Here is a 25,674-nt window from a genome sequence, read left to right on the forward strand (position 1 = left end):
TCCCTCCCTAGCGCCAGTAAACACATTTAAAAAATATATAATGATGTGTACAGATTTATTATTTAAAATAAATACTGCAAAATTCCATAAATAAAAAACAAGAATTGTCCATTATGATTTCATGGTGACTTTATGCTGTCATGCTGTGACATCGATCTTCTATATTAGTCAAACATCTTCACGACATGTGAAACTTCTTTGCATGAGCTTGCGTTCCCAGCCTCCCACATTTGCATGAGTATGAATGGAATCAAAGGAAGTAAAGAGTAGTCTGACTGTCCTGTCAAGCATTTATTAAAAAACACCACGATTCATAGTGGTTTCCCTCCTCAATGTTCAACCACTGACCATGACCTTTAATAAGCTAATAATGACGCACAAAAAACCTGCAGTTTTTGTGACAACTGTAAACAAAAAATTGCTTAGGTCAGAGGGGTCTGTAGGCACTGAAAGTTGAAAACTTAAGCTACACTTGCTATATGTGTTTTAATGAGCAATGCTAACACCCCTGGACATGTTCAACTGAAAAAGTGAACTAAAGTCAAAGTGTTCCCTTACTTGCACTTGAACTTCGCTGCATCAGTTGTTTTCTTCAAAGAACATTGACCGTTATCCTGCCTGCTAATTACAGTTATTTGTCTATAGGGATAAATCTTTCCTTTAATTGAAAAAATTGTTGGCTATTTAGTGAAGCAAATCTTTCACACCAAAATGGACCAGCACAAAAAAAGACGTCATGGTCTATAAAGAAGGATTTGATGTAGTGAAACGTAATGCACGGTGTAATGTAGTATAGTTTAGGCTCATATTATAGACAAATGCAGGTTTTATGTTTGTGAGAGAAAAACTGAATCTAGGTCATGTGGTTGTGCATGGCGAGGACTAGTGGCCTGATGGTGCTTTCGTCTCTAAATTCAGCCAAAATCTGAACATATTTAGTGACATAATTAGTTTTATTTTCCTATACAAGAAATAACCTAGTGTTTTTATTCTGACTTGGGAGTAAAATGTGATTTCTGTGAAATCTGTTTTACTTGTTTGGTCAACAGAAGTATACGACAGTTTAAAACAAGGTCGAGGAAACCAGATGCACAGCACTTTCCATTTCCTGCCATTGACCTGTCAATACCACCAGAGTTTCCACCCTGAAATGCAACATCTACCTCTCTCTTCTTCTTTCTTTCGCACGTAATGACACCAGTATCGCAGTCAATGGTTTTCGAACACTTTTATTGTAAATGGCAAAAGAAACCACAGTATGAAAGTATCAACATTTCTAAGAAGCCTGAAAGGTACGGCAGACATCTGTACAGTGTAAATCTTCACGGTTAGACTTCAGGTGCAGGGCTGCAGGCAGTATGTACTACTTTTATACATGTTTGAATTGCATCAGTTTGGGCATGAATGTATCCAAGTAGTTTTCCATGGCAGGTTGAAACTTTTTTTTAGACAACTAAAAAGACAACAAAATTAAAATAAGAACAAAACGATCAATCAGTGGAGCTGCTACAAACAGAGATTAATATCTGAAGCCACAGTCAAGAGCTCAGATGGTTTCCACAGATTCTATTTACAAAAGCACTCTCACAAAAGAAAGAACAATGCAAAATACAGTCCAATGAACAGAGCATCACGATTGTCTTTCCTGTCATTTGTCTTCTTCTTCGCCCCTCTGCAGATCAAAGTAAGACCAGTAAACTGGTACTTGATACTGTAAAGAGACAGAACATGAAACAAACATTGAAATATGGATGGAAACATTTCATCTGAAGCTGTAGAATTTAAAGAGATCTGCTCTGATAAAAGAGCAGATTTGGCACAGAATGAGGCTCGGATGCACACGAGTGAGATCTCAGAAGTCATGGTGGAATTGCAGATGTTGCTCGGAGATTGTGCATTATGACATCATACACTAATGTGGGAAGCAAAACAATCCAGAGTAAAAACATCTTTTAATTTATTCTGATTTAAAAGAAAAACATGTTGTTTTTAAGATGTAGCTGGACACTTGCATTTGTACATCACAGATGTTGCATTTATTGTGCTCTGTATTGCAATGTGTTATTGGTGATTCGGGTCAAGGGTCCTTCAGTGAAATGTTTGGAATATGCAGTATGCAAATTTCTGTATGAATATCAATGAATACCTGAATGACCTACCACATGTTACAACGTTACACTCAGAACACACTCCAAGACGACACATCAACATTTATTTACGGGTTGACTCATTGTTGAATTTGCATTGAGATTTTGCTAATCGAATGAATGGTAATATTGTAAATAGCTTGCATATTATTAGTATATTGTCTGTTTATTAGTACTTATGAAGCACAAATGACGGAGTATTTTAAGTCTGTTTTGCTGCAATGTGAAAAAAACCCTGCAAAACGCGCCGGCGCGTTTTCAGACCTCAGAGTGTTAAAGGGATAGTTAACTCAAAAATGAAAATGTAATCATTATATTACCATTAATTTATCTTTTAGTGCAAATCAGCTTGCGCAGTATGTGTAGTTAGCTATTATAGTTAATAAAGGTTTAAATATGGATATTTTTCTCATCGCTTCACTTCAGAAGCCCTTTATTAACCCTCTGGAGCCATATGGATTATAATAATGAGGCATTTTTTTGGGCTTCAAAACACACCCACATTCACTACCATTATAAAGCTTGGAATAGCCTGGATATTTTAAAATATATCCCATTGTGTTCGTCTGAAATCAGATAGTCATATACACCTATGGCTTGAGGGTGAGAAAATCATCGGATAATTTTCATTTTTGGGTGAACTATCCCTTTAATGCATTATTCTGCATGACCTTATTCTACATCCTTTAATCCTACTCAATACCTAAACTTAAATGCTTCAAAAATGCGACCTTACTAACTATTAATGAGCAGTAAATTAGGAGTTTGAGGCAAAAGTTGTAGTTAATAGTGAAAAAGTGTTCCCCACACTGAAGTGTTGCCATCTTTTGTTAACCTTTTTACAACTATCTAGCATTAAATGTTTTATTTATTTATTTATTTTAAGTTGAAACTACAACTGACATTTTAACTATTTCAGCATTGCTGGCTGGGACTATGTGGAATACAATTTTCCACAATAAATGCAATACAATAAAATGCACTTCTGTCCGGTGTGATCAGTATCAACCATTTCAAATCTCCTCTTAAAAGTGAGGAGATTTGAAAATTGGAATAAAAATGCAAAATCGCCCTAAATAAAATGAACTTGTCTGAACATGCACCATCATGATCTGTAGCATGCTACAGATTGAAACATTACTATTTTGTTTTTACAAAATAATATACAGTACATAATTTGAAGTATGCTTGTATTCCATTTCAAACCGAGCCAAAGACCAGCATTCAAAGCTGTGGGTGTGTTTAGAAAGGTCTCACCAGCACATTCTTACAACAACTCCATTTGTTCAGCTTTTATAGTTGTTTCTTATTACAAGCATGGTTAGGCTTTAAACATAATGTAAAAAAAAAAATGTAATAATGTAAATAATTTACAGTCAAAAACTGTAAACTGACCTTCCCACAATTCCCTGCGTGACACTTCACATTTGAAGGTATTTTGTTTAAATAACAAAAACTATTAAGAAACATGATTATCAGTTTTGCACATAAGTGAATGTTTGTTGCATGTCATGCGTGTTACCATGATGGTATTTTGTGTTTGCATGAATGACTAGTGCACAACCTATTAGTATATCAGCTTGGGAAAAAGCTGTTTGTGATGACCTTTGTGATTCTTCATGTGGCTTCCTCTATTACCACCTGCATTATTATGGTGGTCGTCAGTATAGAAGCAGTGTGGGTTGTTGAATTTACTGGTTGTTCTGTATAAATATTTTACATTTTCACTGTATTTTTTATAGAATTATTCTGGCAACCACAGCTGCCAAAACACATAGTATGTTTTCGCATTGCTCAACATATACAGTTTTGCCATCTTGTACATGTTATTATGACTTCTCATGAGGCTGGATCTCACTTACCCATTGGAGGGATCCTCGAGATGAGCCTGTGCTGCCGTCCTCCTCCTCCATGTGCTCATGCTCCTCACCCTCGCTGTGTGGCGTCTGGTGAATGACCATTCGTTCTGAGGGAACACAGAGACATAGAGATATATATTATATATAGCTCTTTGCATGGGTAGAGAATATGACAACATGTCTACACTGCAAGCAAGCGATGTGACCAACAATAGACTGTTCCTATTGCAACTCAACAAGGTGGTCTATACTGCAAATATATATAGGGGTGTTAAAGTCGTTGCTTGCAAACTTTGTTCAGATAACAAAGAAAAAGAAACCTGGCTAAAAAAAATTAAAACCTGCAAACCAAACACAGCAGAACTGAGAGAGCGCCTCAGCCAACTCAAATAGTTATGCTACTGAAGTAACGCAGTGGTTCTGCGTCAGGACTCAGGTCCAGGTTTTACATTGGATTTTGTAGAAAAGTAAACAGAAGGGTCCTTATTTAATTATATTAATATGAGCTGCATTGGCTGAAAAGGAAAATTGTACCAATACTATTTTGTAAATGCATGAATGCGTTCTATCAGCCGAACACATGGAACAAACACTGATGCTACATACTGTAATATTATACACATTTTTAAAAAATAGCTTAAAAAAAAAACAAATCAATCAAATTTACACAGTAAAATACTGTTTCCAATGACAATGCATTCTGGGTAATATGTGTTATTTTCATATAGGCTACTTTCTCATAAATTACAAATATTATCCAGAATGCATTGGTATATTTTTGTTTCAATGAAAAAAAAAAAAAAATACTGTAAATTTTAAATTTTACTGTGTAAATTAAAATAAAGCTTTATTTATTTATTTATTTTTTTTACAACCAAATGATAGAAATTAGTGTTTTTTTTTATTTAATTTTTTAGTTGCTTTCCACTTTTTCTTTTTTTTTTCTTGCTGTTTGGGAGTTGCAACTCACCATTTGAGAACAATGTAACATTTATTATATAAATAAATATAAATGTTTTATTATTATTTATATCTAAAATCAAATTCATATATATATATATATATATATATATATATATATATTTTTTTTTTTTTTTTTTTGTTAATATACTTACAAGTTTTTAGAAGTAATGATTTAGAACTTCATAGAAATATATATATATATTTTAAAAAACACAATAACTAATACTTTTAAAAATAATGTTAAAGGTGTGTTTGAATAAGCTCAACAGTTGCACTTCCTGTGTGGAGAGACCACACCGTTACAAAATCTGATAAGCTTTGACAAAGACCTGCTCACACAGCAACTTTGTGACACAGGCTACATTATTTTTCATATTACATGCACTTGCATCATACGCTGTACTGTTAGTCAGTAAGAGTGTCTGGATGTTTGCATGACAGCGTACTGCTGTTTAGTCAGCTGAAGAAAATGTCCAATCCTTCCTTTAATTGAATAATAAAATGGACACACTGGTTGTGATTTCAGTATTGGACTGGGTAGAAGAATTCTTCATGTTTAATGTCTCGATAAAGGAATGCAGTGCGCATGCCTTCAACATACATACAAACATGTCAGTACACTCTCAGGAAAAAAGGTTCAGTGGGTTCTTTATAAAACTCCACTGGGTCTGTGACTCAGTTTTAAAGAACCCCTTTTGCCAAAAAGGTTCGTTATAAAGGAGAAATGTTGTAAATGATTTATTTAATTTCGTCTAGTGATAAATTATGTTCAAGAGTTATTTAATTCATAAAATGTAATAAAAATAAAAAAATAAAAAAAGAATTAAACCTAAATCCATGAACTGATCCCATGCTGGAACCCATCTAATAGGTTCTATACATGAAGCATCTTCAAGACAAGTTCTACTCTATATAGAACCTTTCCTTCTAAGAGTGTATTGAGTCTGAGTATTAAAATGAAGTGTACCTGTTTTTTTACAGGAGTTCCTCATCTTGCACACGCTTAAGGCCAAGCAGAGGGTCACCAGGCCGATGGCAGCGGCTAGGGACAAATGCAGGGTGAGGTGATGGTGATCTGATGGTGATGATGATGGGGCTGTGGATGTACCGTCTATAGTCTTGAGTATAGGCAAGGAAGTAACTTCAAAAGAAGAAATAGATTGAATTAGTTCAAATATGAGTTTAATAATAGTGGTCTTTTAACTGTACTGAAATGTGTAGAGAAAATGATATTGTGACAGTAGAATCTTACCAGTCGTTGTCTTTTCTAGTTGTCCGACACTAACAGATAGATCTGTTCCATTTCCTTTCACCTCAACCAGGATTGGTATGTCTTGAGTCACTTCACAAACATAAAATCCAGTATCATTTTTAAGTAAGTTTGTGAGGTGGAGCGTTGAACAGTTCTGTGTTTGATTCTCTTGGCGTTGCTCGTTTATTCCTGAAAGTTTTGTCTCATTGATGTACCAAGCAACTTTAACTTTATATTTGATTTTATTCCAGCAGCAGGTGATTTGAGCAGAATCTCCCTCATTCACAGTGATGTTGGATGGGCTCTGATTCACAGTCAGCTCAGAACTTGAACCTGTGACTGAGAAACAACAACACACAAGAAACACATGAATGTTAATGGCTATTTTTGATGGTGTAGTAGTTTGTATCTTTAGGGACTTCTCCATTACTCAGACTTGAAAGTTTTAGCCATAAATCCTTTTAATCATATAAAACAGGAACCATGTGTAACTTCATATCTAAAAATGTCATTTATTTTTTTAAAATTGCTTTTTAAATGTTACATTTTTCCAGGATGCAATGTCTGTTAGAATCTTATTTTGCTAAATTGGATTTGAAAACCAGGATAAGAGGAAACGCGTCTGTGATTAGACAAAACATACAGATCATAATGGTGTAAAGCCACGGATTTAAAAATATATACAATATTTTTGTTTTTAATTAATGTCTTACATAATGGGTGATAATTATGAAACAAAATAAAAGACCAAAATCTCTTTTCCAATGCTCTTTGCTAACATTGACAAATATCCTTAAAGACATTTCCAAGCAGCTTACTTGTGTTTCTTTTTCTGTTAGATGAAATAAGAATGAAAGTGCTGTAAAGTTTTACATTTTGCTGAGGTTTCAGCATATGTACCATTCTTCCCTTATGTTATATATAGATGATAATAAATGATACATAATTACTTTATCTAGGGGGTACATTAATTAATGTATATAAAAACCCTTACAACTCATATCCGTCTTAACTATACCAGCTCATATCTGCCAAATTTTACATATATTGTAATAATTTTGATCACAACATGTAATCATTGCTTTAATGAGATCATTGTTTCTGCTTAAATTAATATGTGACATTAGTTAACTGCATAATTTGTATCATCTTAGTACTGTACATTTCTACAATTATGGACATTACTTTGATGGTCACCTCTGATAACGGATTACTCCGTAACCATGCAGTAACTGATTATTTGTAATCTGTATTATGTGGATCCTAAAACTTAAATACTTATAATTATATTACATTTTAATATACTCAATCAGAATTCAGTTACTTTTTTATTGATTACATGATTACTTAATGTTCTCAAAATGGCAGTAATTTATTCAGAATTCTCTTTTCCCTTTTCAAAAGTTTTATGGAATTGCATGCACACACACACCAGCCATTAGTCAAGTGTATATAATTACATGGAATACAAAGATTTTATGTATTTTAACACTTTTATGATTTAATTAAGCTTTTTAAAGTTTATGAACACCTCTTCGTTCCTTCCTAAAGCCTGACGTAATGTAATGTTTAATGCATTTCATTTTGTTGATAACCATTTTTCTTTATCTTCGAAATTTTTCTTTTCTTTCTTTCTCTTTTTTTTATCAACATAGTACAAGATTATCCTATTCAAATCAACATTATAAACGTTTTATGTCAAAAGTAATCTAAAAGTAATCAAAAAGTAGTCCTAAAATTTGTAATGTACTGGATTACGTTACTAACTACAGTTTTTAATTAAAAAATTTGCATTAAGTAATGGACTACAATTTGTAAGTAATTTGTAAGTAATCTACCCAAGACTGATTATAAACATGCATTTTCTGTAAAGCTGCTGTGAAACGATGCATTGTTAATTGAAATTGAATAGAAATGTGAATTGAGCCGAATTGAATAAATATCCAAACATGGGCTGCTTGTTTACAGGTTGTTGCATTTATAATGACTACAAATGTAACTGACTGACTTAGCGAGTTTTAAAAACGTCTTACTGCAATTTAAATTAATATCGTCCTCCTTCCTCCTGCCTATACAGCCCTACCTCATAAAAAATTACATTTAAAAATCAACAAAAATATTTAAATTAATTTGCATACATCAAATGTATAGAACGAATCAGATTAAAAGTTACACAAATTAATACAATCCAGATTTCAGAGCTACAATGTGACAACATTAAATGATGAATAAGTGTGTTTAATAAACAGTAAGTGTTTATTAAAATCCTACAAACATTCAATTTACTTTATTCTGGATGAATACTAAAAAGTATCCTTAAATGTCTATGCTGGTTTTCCTTTCAGGAAGTTGTTTTGTGTGGCACTTACCTCTGAAGCAAAGGCATGACATGAGGAGCCCACAGAGGAATCTGGAGGAACACTTCATTTCTGAGCATCTGCTGAGAATCTGAAGTCTGCCTTACTCCCACATCACAACCTTTCACATGAAAAAATAACTTGTGCTCTCAGATTTTCTCTAAACACCCCCCCCCCCAACCCAAAACAACCACGCGACTAATTTTGTCAGAGCGAAGCCCAGAGAAAACCACAACACTGATCTCACGCTCGTTCTACCCCGGACACACTGAGCACAACCATACACACAACCCCACAAAAACACACAAAGATTCATGCATGAAGCTGAAGACATTGTTTTATTGTTTCAAAACCAGTTCGGAAAAAAACATACTGAAGAATTCAATTGCAATCAATGTAAACCATTAGGAGTCAGCAAACAAGCTATGATACAGGAAGTGACATCATCGAACGGAACATCACACCCATAACTGCATTTCCTGTGTCTCACAGAGCTGAAACTATTCCACTTAGCACAGAAATGGTCACGTCTTCAACATCAGCCATTAGATTTGTCTTTTCTTCAGTGTCCAGAACAGAAACGCTCTTGTTTTCATTGTCCTGCACTGGAGATGAAACTTGTTCCACAACCACAACGGTCTCTTTTTCTTCATTCTTTTTTTCTTTGGTTACAGCAGTAACTTCAGGTTTCTCTGAGTTGTCCCTCCTGTTCTCCTGTTCAGAAACTTTCTCACACTGTTTTATCTCTTCAGTTTCATTTATCTGTGTTTCTCCGGCCTCCAGGTTTTCATCCGGTCCTCCTGATTCTACAGCATGCTCAACTGGTTCAGATTGAAATATGAATATATATGAAAATCAGTAAAATCTCAGCAACATCTAAGGATATAAACTTACTTCAACTGTGGTACCAAACATATTATTTAAATTTGCTTACCGCACTTAATCATAACAAAGAGACAAAAGAAGAAAAATGAACCTTTTGACCACAAGTTCATACATCACTGCTGCGGTTTTAAAATCTGAATATTATATCAAGGGTTTAGTGGTCTTAAAGGGATAGTTCACCCAAAAATGAAAATTTGATGTTTATCAGCTTACCCCCAGTGCATCCAAGATGTAGGTGACATTTTTTCTTCAGTCGATCACAAATGACGATTTTTAACTGCAACCGCTGCCCTCTGTCATTCAAATAATTGCAGTAGATGGGAACTTCATCTATAAGAGTGAATAAACCTTGCTTAGACAAATCCAAATGAAACCCTGCGGCTCGTGACGACACATTAATGTCCTAAGACACGAAACGATCGGTTTGTGTGAGAAACCGAACAGTTTTTATATCATTGTTTACCTCTAATACACCACTATGTCCAACTCCGTTCAGCTTCCGGTGAGTGAGGTCTGATCGCGCTCTGACAACGGAAGTGATGTCTCGCGCTCATTGAAGTATATGGACGAGACATCACTTCCGTCACCAGAACGTGTTTTTTGACCTCACTAGCAGGAAGCTGAACGGAGTTGGACATATGTGTATTAGAGGTAAAAAATTATATAAATACTTTTCGGTTTCTCTTACAAACCGATCGTTTCGTGTCTTAGGACATTAATGTGTCGTCACGAGCCGCAGGGTTTCATTTGGATTTGTCTAAGCAAGGTTTATTCACTCTTATAGATGAAGTTCCCATCTACTGCAATTATTTGAATGACAGAGGGCAGCGGTTGCAGTTAAAAATCATCATTTGTGATCGACTGAAGAAAAAATGTCACCTACATCTTGGATGCACTGGGGGTAAGCTGATAAACATCAAATTTTCATTTTTGGGTGAACTATCCCTTTAATAAACTAAACAACAAAATAAATAAAACTTGGCTGACTATGCAGTAGAAAGGTGGAAGAAAAAAATTATATTGGTGCTACCTGACTAGAGAAAACAGAGAAAAAGGCTGTTGTCTTCCCTATTGCCAAATAGAAAACTTCAACACCCATAATGCACTAGGCATGTTGTTACCAAGCAAAACACCGTAGAGTACAGATAAGAAAGCTGTTGCCATTGTGTTCCATATTTACCATAATGCTGTTTAAAGGTGCCCTAGAACTGAAAATGGAATTTACCTCGGCATAGTCAAATGACAAGAGTTCAGTACATGGAAATGACATACAGTGAGTGTCAAACACCATTGTTTCCTCCTTCTTATATAAATTTGATTTGTGCAAAAGACCTCCGAAGAACAGGTGAATCTCAACATAACACCGACTGTGACGTAACAGCCGGGATCATTAATATTGTAACACTCAGCCTGTATAAGGCAGTTTACACAACGTCAACCGGTTCTTAATCCCTTTATTTTAAACGGGTTTGAATAAAATACTCCACAAAATAAACAGAATAAATGTCAAACCAAAGTGTATTATACAAGAAACATAAATATACCACAACCCCAACAATATATACAATATATATATATAAACAAAAATGTATGTATGCGTGTTGGAATAGTCCGTTTCAGTCCAATGTAATGTGTGTGTGTAGGTGTGTGTGTGCGGGTGTGTGTTGAATCGGCCTCACCGGAAAGGCTTTTAGACCGGGAGCACGATGTATAGCGTTGTCCTGTCCCGTATCCCGAAGGGGAAATAATCCAATGGATGTTACTTCCACAACGAGATGATCAGTCACAGACGATGACAAACAAATAGTGTGTAGAGCGATCGATCGCGATATCCACGTAGCAATGAGAGCGTCCTCTCCCGAACACCGGTAAACCGGCTTCTTTTATCAGACGTGACAATCAGCTGTCCAACCCCATGACATCACGGGGATTCCCTGGATCTTCCCGACAGCAGTCTCGCGTGAGTAAAACGGGAACACAAACACATATCCGGGCAACATAACACAGGGGAAAACATATATACAAAACAGCTGTACTTATATTATTAATTAGAATAATTCACAGCAGTATAAATGTTCCCCATAAAGTGGCCGCGCTACATAAATCCCCCCCCCAGCCAGCGGCATCGGAGGAGAACGTCCATAATAACGCTTCAGGTTTACCACATTTAATACGTCTGTTCTAGGTGGGTTGCCCCAGGACACAGTGTAATTTATTGGCCCTGTTTTACTCTTTATTTCAGCTGGACCCTCCCACTTGGGCGCTAGCTTGGCAGAGAACTTATTTGATGAACTAGAGAGAGGATGCGTTTTAATCCAAACCAGGTCACCCGATTGAAACTGCGCATTTTTTCTACGGTAATTATAATACCTAGCTTGTTTGGCTTGACACTTCCTCATTCTATTTTTCACCTCCTCCGCCATGATGTTTTGTCTTTCCACCAGGGAATATGCAGCTTGATCTGGTGAAGGTGGCCGATGGATTAGGCGTTCCAGTGGTCCCAAAATTTGCCTACCCATCATGAGCTCAGCAGGTGTCCTTCCTGTGGTTTCCTGTTGGGCGTTGTTGATGGCATAGCGGAACTCTGGCAGCCACTGGTCCCAGGTCTGATGTTGTTGACCCACAAAAGCAGCAATCATGGTCTTTATCGTTCTGTTAAATCTCTCAGTTAGATTTGACTGTGGGTGGTAGCTCGTGGTTAGTTTTTGAACACAACCCCATGTCTTGCACAGATCGCCCAGAAGGCTGGAAGTGAATTGGGGCCCCCTATCAGACACCAGGTATTTGGGCACCCCCCATCGGGTAAATATCTCCTCCCTGAGTATTTTCACTATTCTCTGGGTCTTGCCGTCTCTCAATGGGAACATTTCCACCCACTTAGTGAAATAATCCACAATGACAAGAAGGTAAGTGTTCTGTTTTTTACTGCCGGGAAATGGTCCCATTAGGTCCACTCCCAGCATGTATCCCGGTTCTGTGATAGGTGAACTCTGCATAAATCCAGACAGTTTTGTATTGCTGGGTTTATATTTCTGGCATACCTCACAGCCTTTGACATACTGCCACACATCCTTCCTGACGGATGGCCACCATGCCACATCTAGGACTTTCAGCAGGGTTTTCAACTGTCCAAGATGGCCACCTAGGGGATTATCATGGTAATAATGCATGAAGTCAGTGGTTAACGAGGATGGTACTACCAACTGATACTTCTCTCCCTTATTTCTTAAAGGAACCTTGCGGTACCACACCCCCTGGTGGTCTTCAAAGGTGATGGGTTGTTCCTTGACTGATCGAGGTTTGATGCCAGACTGCAGGTGAGTGATAGTATTGTCCATACGTTGTGCTTGAGCGATTTCTTCCAGCGAGTGGGGTAAAGTGGATGAATGTTGCGATGACATGGAAAGACATGGGGCATCATCAGTAGAAAACGGCTCCTGGACCCGGGATAAAGCGTCAGGTCCCAAGTTAAGGCAGCCCTTTCTGTGATGGACCTGAAAGTTGAATTGTTGCAGGCGGAGTGTCCAGCGGGTTAGTCGGGAGGAGGTTTTAGGGCAGTTGAATGCCCAGGAGAGTGCTGAGTGGTCCGTGAAAACCTCAAAAGGACATCCCTCCAGGTAATGCCTCCACTTTTCAACAGCCCACACCACTGCTAAACATTCCTTTTCAGAAGTGCTGTAATTCTTCTCGGCCCCTGTTAAGGTCCGTGATGCATACGCCACCACTTGTTCTCCTTCATCCGAGTGTTGAGTGAGGATGGCGCCCAGTCCAACATCACTCGCATCCGTGTGAACCTGGAAGGTTTTGTTGAGGTCAGGTTGTATCAACACAGGTGAGTTCTGTAATCTTTGTTTAAGAGCATCCATACTAGCCTGACACTCTGGAGTCCATTCCCACTTTACTCCTTTCTTTTGAGGTGGTTCAAGGGAGCAGATATGTCAGCGAAGTGGGGAATGAACTTATGATACCACCCTGCCAGGCCCAAAAACCTCTGAAGGGCTTTGAGATCTTGTGGAGGGGGGAACTCATCAACGGCCCTGGTCTTTTCTCGATCAATCTCCACCCCCCTCTTAGAGACTATATGGCCTAAGAATTTGAGCTGGCGTTTGAAGAAGTGGCATTTCTTCATGTTCAGCGTCAAATTGGCTTGGGTAAGTTTGTGTAGAACAGTGTTGAGATCTTGAATGTGTTGTTCTTGTGACGTTGAATAGATGATGATGTCATCAATATAGACAAAGCATATTTTCCCCCTCAAATCAGCTAGCACCCTCTCCATCAAGCGCTGGAAGGTGGCAGCGGCATTTCTGAGTCCATACGGCATAGACTTGAATTGGTATAACCCCTTGGTGGTGATAAAAGCGGTCTTCTCTCGACTCAACTCCTCCATCTCAACCTGCCAGTACCCAGACTGTAAATCCAATGAACTAAACCAAGAAGCACCTTCAAGGGACTCAAGGATGTCATGAATCAAGGGCATTGGGTAAGCGTCAGGTACAGTCTTGCTGTTTAGCTTCCTATAGTCCACACAAAACCTATATGACCCATCAGGTTTGGGGACTAGGACCACCGGGGATGACCAAGGTGAGAAGGATGGCTCAATAATGCCGTCCTGCAGCATCTGATCAACTTGCTCCTCTATGACCTGTTTCTTGAGAGGAGACACTCTATATGCTCGGGATTTGATTGGTATGTCGTCCATTAATGTAATCTTGTGTTGTACCACTGATGTTTTACCCAGGGTGTTAGAGGTGGTGCGTGGCCAGGTGGAGATCAATTTCATCATCTCTTCCTGATTGTCTGAACCCCACTGAGTGATCTCGGGGTTGAATGATGTGAGCTCAGGAAGAATGTCAACCGGTGGTAAGGCGTAGTATAGATTCAGCTTTGCCGCCGTAAGAGAATGAGCCTGTCCTGTAGAGGTTGCTGGACCTGCCGGTATCAGCGAAGGCAGGAAAGAGTAATACGTGTATCCTTTTTCAGATTTCAACCCATACCTGCGTTGTCCCACCTCCAAGACAGCACCTGTGGCACTCAGGAAATCCAGACCAGCAATAAGAGGAAAGGCGAGGTGAGTATCTTTCAGGATATAAGTATCCATACTGCACTCTTGATCATGCCACTGAAACCTGATCTTTTGCAGGTCTCTGGATTGGTGAATTGTGCCATCCGCCATAATAAATCTCTGAGGACTGGAGTTAACAACCGCTGGTGTCTCCCCCTTCAACTGTTTCCACAGGTTCTCCTGCATTAATGTGTACGTGCTGCCTGTGTCCAGAACCGCCCTCACTTCTCTGCCATTCACCCTTATAGGCACAACAAGGAGAGAAGACCCAGGATGGGGTTGGGCTAGATTTACTCCGGCCAGGTTTTTGTTGAAGGTACGTTCTCCAGCTTTTTTGCATGGCTTTTCTTTGCTGCTCTGAGTGCTGACTTTTTGCCAGTAGTCTTTGGCTCCCATGCAGTCCTTCTCCACTCTTGACCCCACCTTCACCAGTTGCTCCACTGAGTGAACTGTCCCTCTCAGGCATCCTGCGACCCTGGGGTTGATGTTGTTCAAGATGCGGTTCACCAGTTCCTCCTCCAAGATCTCTGGCTTCCATTTAAGACAGAGGGCCCGGTAGTCATAAGCAAAGTCCCTCAGGCGTTGTTGTGGCTGCTGAACCAGGGTCCTCAGCTTTTCCTCCACTTCAGAGAGGTAATCATCTGAAAGAAAAGCAGCCATGAATGCCTTTTTGAAGGACTTCCAGTCCGTTACCTTCGCTTTCTCTGCCTTCCACCAGCTCAGAGCGGGTCCCTTCAGGACCGTACTTAAGGTTCCAATAAGCTCAACACAAGGAAGGGGCCTGATCTCCAGGAAGTTCTCACATTGCTCTATGAAGTTTAGCACCTCAGAGGTCTCACAGGAGTCGCCAAAAGAGGGGAACTCAATGCGGATGGGAGGTCGAGCACAGAATGAGGAAGCACCAACCCCTACTGACGAAGAGGTAAGCACATTTTGACGATTAGTATGCACAGGGGGGGGAATGTCATATGTATCATCAAGAGGTTTAAAAGCTGGAATTTTCTCCCTAGATACTGGAACTGGGGTCTGAGGATGACGTACAGCCGAAAAGCGTGAGGCATCCGGAGAGTAGGCCTGTAATCTGGAGAGTGTGGGAGTGCTAGTCAGTCTCAATTTCCTCATTTGACTTTCCCATTTATGGTCTCTCCTAAGAAAACAATTTGTTACAGCCTTTTCTAATTTTTCCAGTGCCTTCATAAAATAATCCTCCAACCCTGCCAAGCTAGAATCCACTGCCTGCCTGAAGTTGGTTTCCCTATTCAATGTGCTGTCCATTGACTGTTTGAAATCTTTGTCTAAAGTGAGTACTTTTTGGTTAAATCCACTTTACATTGTGCCATGTCTGTGTGTAATGATTGTGCCATATCAACATTCCTTATACCATTATCATCATCATCAGACTGTTCAGAATCAGAAATGTACAGTGAACTAATCATAGACGTTATTTCTGCAGCTGGATTACGCCTTGTCACAAATGGGCCTGCAGTAAAATCCATATCACTTGGTTCATTCTCACTTTGTACAATTCCATGTGTAACAGTGTCATCAGTTTGCTCAACATGAACTTCAACAACTGTTTCAGTATTTGTCCTATCCATAATGCCCGTTGAAAGAAAAAGAAAGAAAAAAAAAAAAACACCTTAGTCGGGAAAAATCCCCGTACGGGCCACCAATATGTAACACTCAGCCTGTATAAGGCAGTTTACACAACGTCAACCGGTTCTTAATCCCTTTATTTTAAACGGGTTTGAATAAAATACTCCACAAAATAAACAGAATAAATGTCAAACCAAAGTGTATTATACAAGAAACATAAATATACCACAACCCCAACAATATATACAATATATATATATAAACAAAAATGTATGTATGCGTGTTGGAATAGTCCGTTTCAGTCCAATGTAATGTGTGTGTGTAGGTGTGTGTGTGCGGGTGTGTGTTGAATCGGCCTCACCGGAAAGGCTTTTAGACCGGGAGCACGATGTATAGCGTTGTCCTGTCCCGTATCCCGAAGGGGAAATAATCCAATGGATGTTACTTCCACAACGAGATGATCAGTCACAGACGATGACAAACAAATAGTGTGTAGAGCGATCGATCGCGATATCCACGTAGCAATGAGAGCGTCCTCTCCCGAACACCGGTAAACCGGCTTCTTTTATCAGACGTGACAATCAGCTGTCCAACCCCATGACATCACGGGGATTCCCTGGATCTTCCCGACAGCAGTCTCGCGTGAGTAAAACGGGAACACAAACACATATCCGGGCAACATAACACAGGGGAAAACATATATACAAAACAGCTGTACTTATATTATTAATTAGAATAATTCACAGCAGTATAAATGTTCCCCATAAAGTGGCCGCGCTACAATATGTACGCCCCCAATATTTGCATATGCCAGCCCATGTTCAAGGCATTAGACAAGGCAGTATTAACGTCTGGATCTGTGCACAGCTGAATCATCAGAATAGGTAAGCAAGCAAGAACAATAGCGAAAAATGGCAGATGGAGCAATAATAACTGATATGATCCATGATATTATGATATTTTTAGTGATATTTGTAAATTGTCTTTCTAAATGTTTCGTTAGCATGTTGCTAACGTACTGTTAAATGTGGTTAAAGTTACTATTGTTTCTTACTGTATTCACGGAGACAAGACTGTTGTTATTAAACACTTGCAGTCTGTATAATTCATAAACACAACTTCATTCTTTATAAATCTCTCCAACAGTGTGTAATGTTAGCTTTAGCCACGGAGCACTATCAAACTCATTCAGAATCAAATGTAAACATCCAAATAAATACCATACTTACATGATCTGATATGCTGCATGACGAACACTTTGTAAAGATCCATTTTTAGGGTTATATTAGCTGTGTGAACTTTGTTCATGCAATGTATTATAGAGTTGCGAGCTTGGGGGCGCAGAGCGCAAGCATTTAAAGGGGACGCGTGCTGAATCTGCACATTTATAATTACGTCCCAAAATAGGCAGTTAAAAAACTGAATAATGAAAAAAAAAATCCATGGGGTATTTTAAGCTGAAACTTCACAGACACCGTCAGGGGACACCAGAGACTTATATTACATCTTGTGAAAAAGCATTCTAGGGCACCTTTAAAGAGTTTCTATCCACATATTTTTATGCGCTTTTTGGGATATCACATAAAAAATAAAAAATAAACGTTGGAAACAGATCTTGTTGCACAGCATCTGAAATATTGTTTTGGTCATTCTGTAATACCTGAGCAAAGGCCCCGTCCAGGCATCTGAATGCAGGATAACATGACAGCATTTATTGCGTCTCGTCTGAGCGCTCAGAGTCGCAAATAATTGATTATATATGAAATGTATTATATATAGTGGCTTCTACTGACGAAATGTCCATTTTTTGTGATATTTATCGCCAGTGTATCAGGAAGTGGCGTTTTTGTTCTCTTTGACTCGCTGGATGGAAACACTGCTTTATTTGAAAATATTTTATGCAATATTCAAAATTTGCGCATAAGTTAAATATGCAACTTTGGATGGAAACATAGCTATTGTTCATTTATATATACTATTGTCATTATAACAATACAAAGCAGGTGGAAAATTGGAAAAACTTTCACTTTAAATAATACTATTTGTTTGCCATAAACAGAGTCACTGTCATGGGGTATAAAATAGTGATTTTCATTATTTTTATTGATAGTTATTTAATGCATTTTATTTCTAAATCTTTTGTGCATTATTCTTGCATCATCGGGGAAATGTTTCTCTCTCTCTCTCTCTCTCTGAAACTGTAGCAATGCATTTTTGCAATTCTGGGATTTTATCTTTTTTTCTAAAAAAATGTTAAGCATACAGTCTATTTCCAGTTTTCAAATATTTGCCTCAAATCAAATGTCTTCTTCTCAGAGCTGGTTTATTTGATTAAATGCCAAACAAACAACTAAACTATATTGTGAATTTGGTGTTGGATATGTTACCTGGTTTTGATACTGTGGCTTTTTTGTCGTCCCTGTTCAGATAAAAGAACGCCATCAGCAGACAAATGAAGGGCAGACTTCTGAAAATGTATATCATCACAACCTCATGTGAACTACCTGTGAGAAACAATTGATCTTTTTAACAGCTGATCTTTTACAATCATAACACCTACCACAAGACTCTTGGGATTTGTAGTTTGCTTAATGGCATATCCTACTTTTTAGAGAGAGAATTTACTACAAAAGTAAAGCTAGTAAACCTGAAAACAAATTCATAAATATAAATATATATAAATATTTTTAAAATATATTGTGTTGGTCCCCCTTTTGCTGCCAAAACAGCCCTGACCCGTTGAGGCATGGACTCCACTAGACCCCTGAAGGTATGCTGTGGTATCTGCACCAAGATGTTAGCAGCAGATCCTTTAAGTCCTGTAAGTTTTGAGGTGGAGCCTCAATGGATTGGACTTGTTTGTTCAGCACATCCCACAGATGCTCGAATGGATTAAGATCTGGGGAATCTGGAGGACAAGTCAACACCTCAAACTCTTTGTGCTCCTCAAATCATTCCTGAATCATTTTTGCTCTGTGGCAGGAGCATTATCCTGCTGAAAGAGGCCACCACAGCCACCAGGGAATACTGTTTCCATGAAAGGGTGTACAAGGTCTGCAACAATGCTTAGGTAGGTGGTACGTGTCAAAGTAACATCCACATGGATGGCAGGACCCAAGGTTTCCCAGCAGAACATTGCCCAAAGCATCACACCGTCTCCGCCGGCTTGCCTTCTTCCCATAGTGCATCCTGGTGCCATGTGTTCCCCGGGTAAGCGATGCACACAAACCTGGCCATCCACGTGATGTACAAGAAAACACGATTCATCAGACCAGACCACCTTCTTCCATTGCTCTGTGGTCCAATTCCAATGCTCACGTGCCCATTGTTGCCACTTTCGGCGTGGGCAGGGGTCAGCATGGGCACCCAGACTGGTCTGCAGCTATGCAGCTTCATACGCAACAAACTGACATTCTGACACCTTTCTATCAGAACCAGCATTAACTTCTTGAGCAATTTGAGCTACAGTAGATCGTCTGTTGGATCAGACCACACGGTCCTTCGGACCTTCGCTCCCCAAGAGCATCAATGATCTTGGCCGCCAATGACCCTGTCGCCGGGTCACCTCTGTTCCTTCCTTGGATCACTTTTGATAGATTCTGATCACTGCAGACCAGGAACACCCCACAAGAGCTGCAGTTTTGGAGATGGTCTGACCCAGTCGTCTAGCCATCACAATTTGTCCCTTGTCAAACTCACTCAAATCCTTACGCTTGCCCATTTTTACTGCTTCTAACACATCAACTTTGAGGACAAAAATGTTCACTTGCTGCCTAATATATCTCACCCACTAACAGGTGCCGTGATGAAGAGATCATCAGTGTTATTCACTTCACCTGTAAGTGCTCATAATGTTATACATTACCCTTTATTTTGATAGAATCCAAAATGAGAGTTCTCATCTTCTGGATTTATTTTTGGGTGGTTAAAGGTACAATTTGTGATATTTTTTCCGCTAGAGGTCGCTAGAAGCGTATTCAAAACAAAGCCGTAGTTTGATGACGCCAAGTTTTAGAGCAGAAACTTGGGACATGTGGTCTCCATCTCAACGGATGATGCAAAAGAATAGGGATTGGAGTCTGGAAGAACTCATGTCCGTGGATGCGATTTTTTAACGTTACCGTAGTATGAACCAGAGCAGGACCGAGTGTTGCGGGAACTGAACGAGGAGCTGGAGCGATTGATCAACACAAGCCTCACGAGCAACAGGACTTTAATTATGACACAGTCGCCGGCGCTGCTTCCGCTTTTCCGGTCATGAGTTTACGGGAGCTGTCCTTGTCGACAGAACCAGCGGCAGATGGAAAACACTAATTATGTTCCATAAATAAGTAACACAATCCACCATAAAACGTGTAAGAAGTAAATAAGGAACTGCTTGAAGCAAGCTAGTGGTTTGCTGGACGCTAGACACTACTTCCGCATTTGTCCACGGCACTGTTGTCATGTGGTTTCTACGTCAGTAAAGGCGGTAACAAAGGGTAACTGACGTCATTGAGAGGCGACTGCACTGCCCCGTGTCACGGTTTAGAATGGGAATTTTCTCATGATTTACAAGTAGTTGAAAACATTAGAGATATTGTTAGTAATCAGCTGGACAAAATATATAACACTAGCCTAGTGGTTTTTGGATATTTTACTGCAAAAAATTTTACATATTGTACCTTTAAATACATCTGCCTTTTCTTCAATTATAAAATATTAATGACAATAATATTTTCTGATGACATTTAGCCTGCTAATTTAAGAATTTATCATAAATGTAAAAAAAATTTTAATTTATTATTTATTCACTTTATTAGACAGAGACAACAGAGAGTGACACTGCAGTTAGTGGAACGGATATCCATCACTGAGGATACAGTCACACTCTGACTTGAACCCAAATCACCCATGTGATCCATGACTCAACTCATCCAGACAACATCTGCTACACCACAGAAAAATTTAATTTAACAATTTAATTGAAAAAAAAAAAAAGAAATCCTGTGTTTGCATGCTGTAAGTACTCACTGGCTGATGGGAGTGTGGTGGGAACCTGGACCACTGTAGGTGGGGTAGAAACTGTAGGAATATTTTATGTAAAACAGCAGAATAATTAGATCATTTTCATTATGCAACAATCCTTAAATCTGATATTGCTTAAATGACACACAGGAATAAATGCACATCTTCCAAAATAGTGGTATTTTAACTGAGGTTGGAAATTGTGTGATACAATCTCAGTTCTCGAATGAATCTGAATCATGCAATAGGGCTGTTTTTATTCCCAGGAACGGTACTGTATGTCCTGAATCACTTTTCAAACATAATCACCTACATCATTTTAATTGAGATTTTTAGAATAGATCAGTTCAGCATTGGCAACATCTGTAAAAGGCTTTTTTTGTGCTGAAATTCTTCCTTGTTTTTTCCAGGCTGGTTTTATTCTAGCAGCAGGTGATTTGAATGATAATGAATACTGTAGTGCTCAAAAGTTTACATACTCTGTGTAGAATCTGTGAAAATGTTAATAATTTTTACAAAAATGAGAGAGATCATAAAAATCATATGTATTTTTCATTCAGTACTTCCCTCCAGAAACTACAGAAGATACTTGCATGTTGCATAAACCTTTGAACAGGATAATTTTTATAAATTTAGCTTTAATTATTTTGTCATGTTGACTGCGCATCTGTTAAGTGAAATAACTTATTCAGGACAGTATGAAATAAAAAAAAATACAATGCCATTTTTATGATCTCTCTTATAATCTCATCTTCTGGATTTATTTTTGGGTGGTTAAAGGTACAATTTGTGATATTTTTTCCGCTAGAGGTCGCTAGTAGCCTATTCAAAACAAAGGCGTAGTTTGATGACGCCAAGTTTTAGAGCAGAAACTTGGGACATTTGGTCTCCATCTCAACGGACGGTGCAAAAGAATAGGGATTGGAGTCTGGAAGAACTCATGTTCATGGATGCGATTATTAACGTTACTGTAGTATGAAGCAGAGCAGGACCGAGTGTTGCGGGAACTGAACGAGGAGCTGGAGCGATTGATCAACACATGCCACACGAGCAGCGGGACTTTTATTATGACACAGTCGCCGGCGCTGCTTCCGCTTTTCCGGTCATGTGTTTACGGAGCGGCAGATGGAAAACACTAATTATCTTCCATAAATAAGTAACACAATCCACCATAAAACGTGTAAGAAGTAAATAAGGAACTGCTTGAAGCAAGCTAGTGGTTTGCTGGACGCTAGACACTACTTCCGCATTTGTCCACGGCACTGTTGTCATGTGGTTTCTACATCAGTAAAGGCGGTAACAAAGGGTAACTGACGTCATTGAGAGGCGACTGCACTGCCCCGTGTCACGGTTTAGAATGGGAATTTTCTCATGATTTACAAGTAGTTGAAAACATTAGAGATATTGTTAGTAATCAGCTGGACAAAATATATAACACTAGCCTAGTGGTTTTTGGATATTTTACTGCAAAAATTTTACATATTGTACCTTTAAATACATCTGCCTTTTCTTCAATTATAAAATATTAATGACAATAATATTTTCTGATGACATTTAGCCTGCTAATTTAAGAATTTATCATAAATGTAAAAAAATTGTTAATTTATTATTTATTCACTTTATTAGACAGAGACAACAGAGAGTGACACTGCAGTTAGTGGAACGGATGTCCATCATTGAGGATACAGTCACACTCTGACTTGAACCCAAATCACCCATGTGATCCATGACTCAACTCATCCAGACAACATCTGCTACACCACAGAAAAATTAAATTTAACAATTTAATTGAAAAAAAAAAGAAAGAAATCCTGTGTTTGCATGCTGTAAGTACTCACTGGCTGATGGGAGTGTGGTGGGAACCTGGACCACTGTAGGTGGGGTAGAAACTGTAGGAATATTTTATGTAAAACAGCAGAATAATTAGATCATTTTCATTATGCAACAATCCTTAAATCTGATATTGCTTAAATGACACACAGGAATAAATGCACATCTTCCAAAATAGTGGTATTTTAACTGAGGTTGGAAATTGTGTGATACAATCTCAGTTCTCGAATGAATCTGAATCATGCAATAGGGCTGTTTTTATTCCCAGGAACGGTACTGTATGTCCTGAATCACTTTTCAAACATAATCACCTACGTCATTTTAATTGAGATTTTTAGAATAGATCAGTTCAGCATTGGCAACATCTGTAAAAGGCTTTTTTTGTGCTGAAATTCTTCCTTGTTTTTTCCAGGCTGGTTTTATTCTAGCAGCAGTTGATTTGAATGATAATGAATACTGTAGTGCTCAAAAGTTTACATACTCTGTGTAGAATCTGTGAAAATGTTAATCATTTTTACAAAAATGAGAGAGATCATAAAAATTATATGTATTTTTCATTCAGTACTTCCCTCCAGAAACTACAGAAGATACTTGCATGTTGCATAAACTTTTGAACAGGATAATTTTTATAAATTTAGCTATTATTTTGTCATGTGGACTGTGCCTCTGTTAAGTGAAATAACTTATTCAGGACAGTATTAAGTAAAAAAAAATACCATGCCATTTTTATGATCCCTCTTATTTTGTTAAAATTATTAACATTTTCAGTTTCTGCAAAGGGTACATAAACCTTTGAGCAAAACTTAACTGTGTTCTTTTAGTCTTGTAATAGTATTAGAATGTGTAAAGAAAATAATATTGTGACAGAAGAATCTTACCAGTCGTTGTCTTTTCTAGTTGTCCGACACTAACAGATAGATCTGTTCCATTTCCTTTCACCTCAACTAGGACTGGTATGTCTTGAGTCACTTCACAAACATAAAATCCAGTATCATTTTTAAGTATGTTTGTGAGGTGGAGCGTTGAACAGTTCTGTGTTTGATGCTCTTGGCGTTGCTCGTTTATTCCTGAAAGTTTTGTCTCATTGATGTACCAAGCAACTTTAACTTTATATTTGATTTTATTCCAGCAGCAGGTGATATGAGCAGAATCTCCCTCATTCACAGTGATGCTGGACGGGCTCTGATTCACAGTCAGCTCAGAACTTGAACCTGTGACTGAGAAATGATAAACATTCCATTAACATATGCATTTATCCACTGCATCCAAAGCAGCTAACAAATGAGGAAATATTTTTTGTTGGATCAATATTTGTGTCAATAAACTGTACATTTGATATTTAGAAACCCTTTGGGCTGCAGGTACATCTAGAGAAAGATACGTATGCTTCTTTAGACATCCCTAATGTAACCTCAAGATAATAAAAATAATAAGACAAGTATTTAAATAACTAGTATTTTGAGCAGGTGTTGAGGCGGGATGTGACTCTTACCATTGAAGCAAATGCAGGACAAAACAAGACCACAGATGAGAGGACAGGAAAACTTCATTTCTAAACATTTGATCACAAATGCAAACTAACAAAAGCTCCGACACACCCGCTCACATTAAAACACATGAACAGTCATAACTTCCTGTTCATAACTTCCCTAACTGTTTGTATCTGTGTGCCAAAGGTGTGAACTCCCCCCCTCTTTCGCCTCTATCTTCTGGTCAATCTGCATTAAGTGTGCCAGACCACAGTTATAACATTTACCAACTACACTTTTTATTGTTCTCAATATTCTCAAAATGGATCTTTACCCAATACTCACAATTTATTGCTGTGAAATGTATTACAATTTTAGAATGAAATACAAATTATAAATTATAACATCAAGATGAATTACAATTTTCTGTTCATTCTGATGAACATGTCTGAAACAGTTTGATAAAGGATTCAGTCTCCTGAAACTCCTTTCTGAGGGTCTACTCTGCTCTGATTGGTCAGATGGCCCAGTCTGTTGTGGATAGTCCATCACTTGTTTTAAACGAAACACCCATTTCCATATCTAAATTTCAGCTCTGAATATTTCCTCAGCACATTATGGCATCAGTTTTATCACATCAATTCGAGCCAGAGTTCTCATCCTTTGGAAGTGCGTGCCAAGTGGGATTGATTTCGCATGCTCAGAAAACAGCATCTTCACGACATGTTGATGACACAAACCAAACTCTTCCAGACCTACAATGACAGTGTTTGACAGAGGGACAAATTCGATGTTGTTTGCGGGCTTGCAAATTTGTCACAAACCAACGTAAAATCAAGCAGGAAGTAAAACTGAATTACTGATAACTCATTTCAGGCAGTTCATAATCTGTTCTTTCTTTTGGGAGAAAGTAATCCCATTTATCATGCATTTAGATCTTTGAAACTTCACAGACCTTTTTCACAGACAGCTATATTACACACTATATGAAAGGTAAAAAGCCCTTTAATGCTGACCTTTTGAATGACTTTTGAACATCTAAATGCATGCTGGGCACTTCATTAAAGACATTGTGTCTCTTTGCTAACATTCGCCTGCAGACTTTGTGTGTTAATTAAGTGAGCTGCTGTGGTTAGTTTGATCCCTTCTGCACTGCTGTCTTCTCTGATGCACCTGTGATGCAGAATGATTGTTTTCCGGTGCTGGTTTGACCGCTGCTGTTCTTCTTAAAAGAAACAGCAGATGCA

General features: G+C 38.3%; 2 protein-coding genes across 2 annotated transcripts; both read right to left on the reverse strand.

Moving 5' to 3' along the window:
* Nucleotides 1-1,221: 1,221 nt before the first annotated feature.
* Nucleotides 1,222-8,729, reverse strand: LOC137013136 (uncharacterized). The gene is made up of 5 exons (XM_067376760.1): nt 8,591-8,729; nt 6,222-6,560; nt 5,937-6,110; nt 4,010-4,113; nt 1,222-1,711 (listed from the first exon to the last, which is right to left on the reverse strand). Exons 1-5 carry the CDS (start codon nt 8,646-8,648, stop codon nt 1,649-1,651), a joined length of 738 nt encoding a protein of 245 aa, XP_067232861.1. The 5' UTR covers nt 8,649-8,729; the 3' UTR covers nt 1,222-1,648.
* Nucleotides 8,730-9,064: 335 nt separating this feature from the next.
* LOC137012207 (uncharacterized) lies at nt 9,065-24,580 on the reverse strand. The gene is made up of 6 exons (XM_067375347.1): nt 24,451-24,580; nt 23,837-24,175; nt 22,967-23,017; nt 21,135-21,185; nt 18,509-18,625; nt 9,065-9,399 (listed from the first exon to the last, which is right to left on the reverse strand). Exons 1-6 carry the CDS (start codon nt 24,506-24,508, stop codon nt 9,065-9,067), a joined length of 951 nt encoding a protein of 316 aa, XP_067231448.1. The 5' UTR covers nt 24,509-24,580.
* Between the last annotated feature and the right edge of the window lie 1,094 nt (nt 24,581-25,674).

Source organism: Chanodichthys erythropterus, chromosome 22, assembly GCF_024489055.1.
Source record: "Chanodichthys erythropterus isolate Z2021 chromosome 22, ASM2448905v1, whole genome shotgun sequence".
NCBI lineage: Eukaryota > Metazoa > Chordata > Actinopteri > Cypriniformes > Xenocyprididae > Chanodichthys > Chanodichthys erythropterus.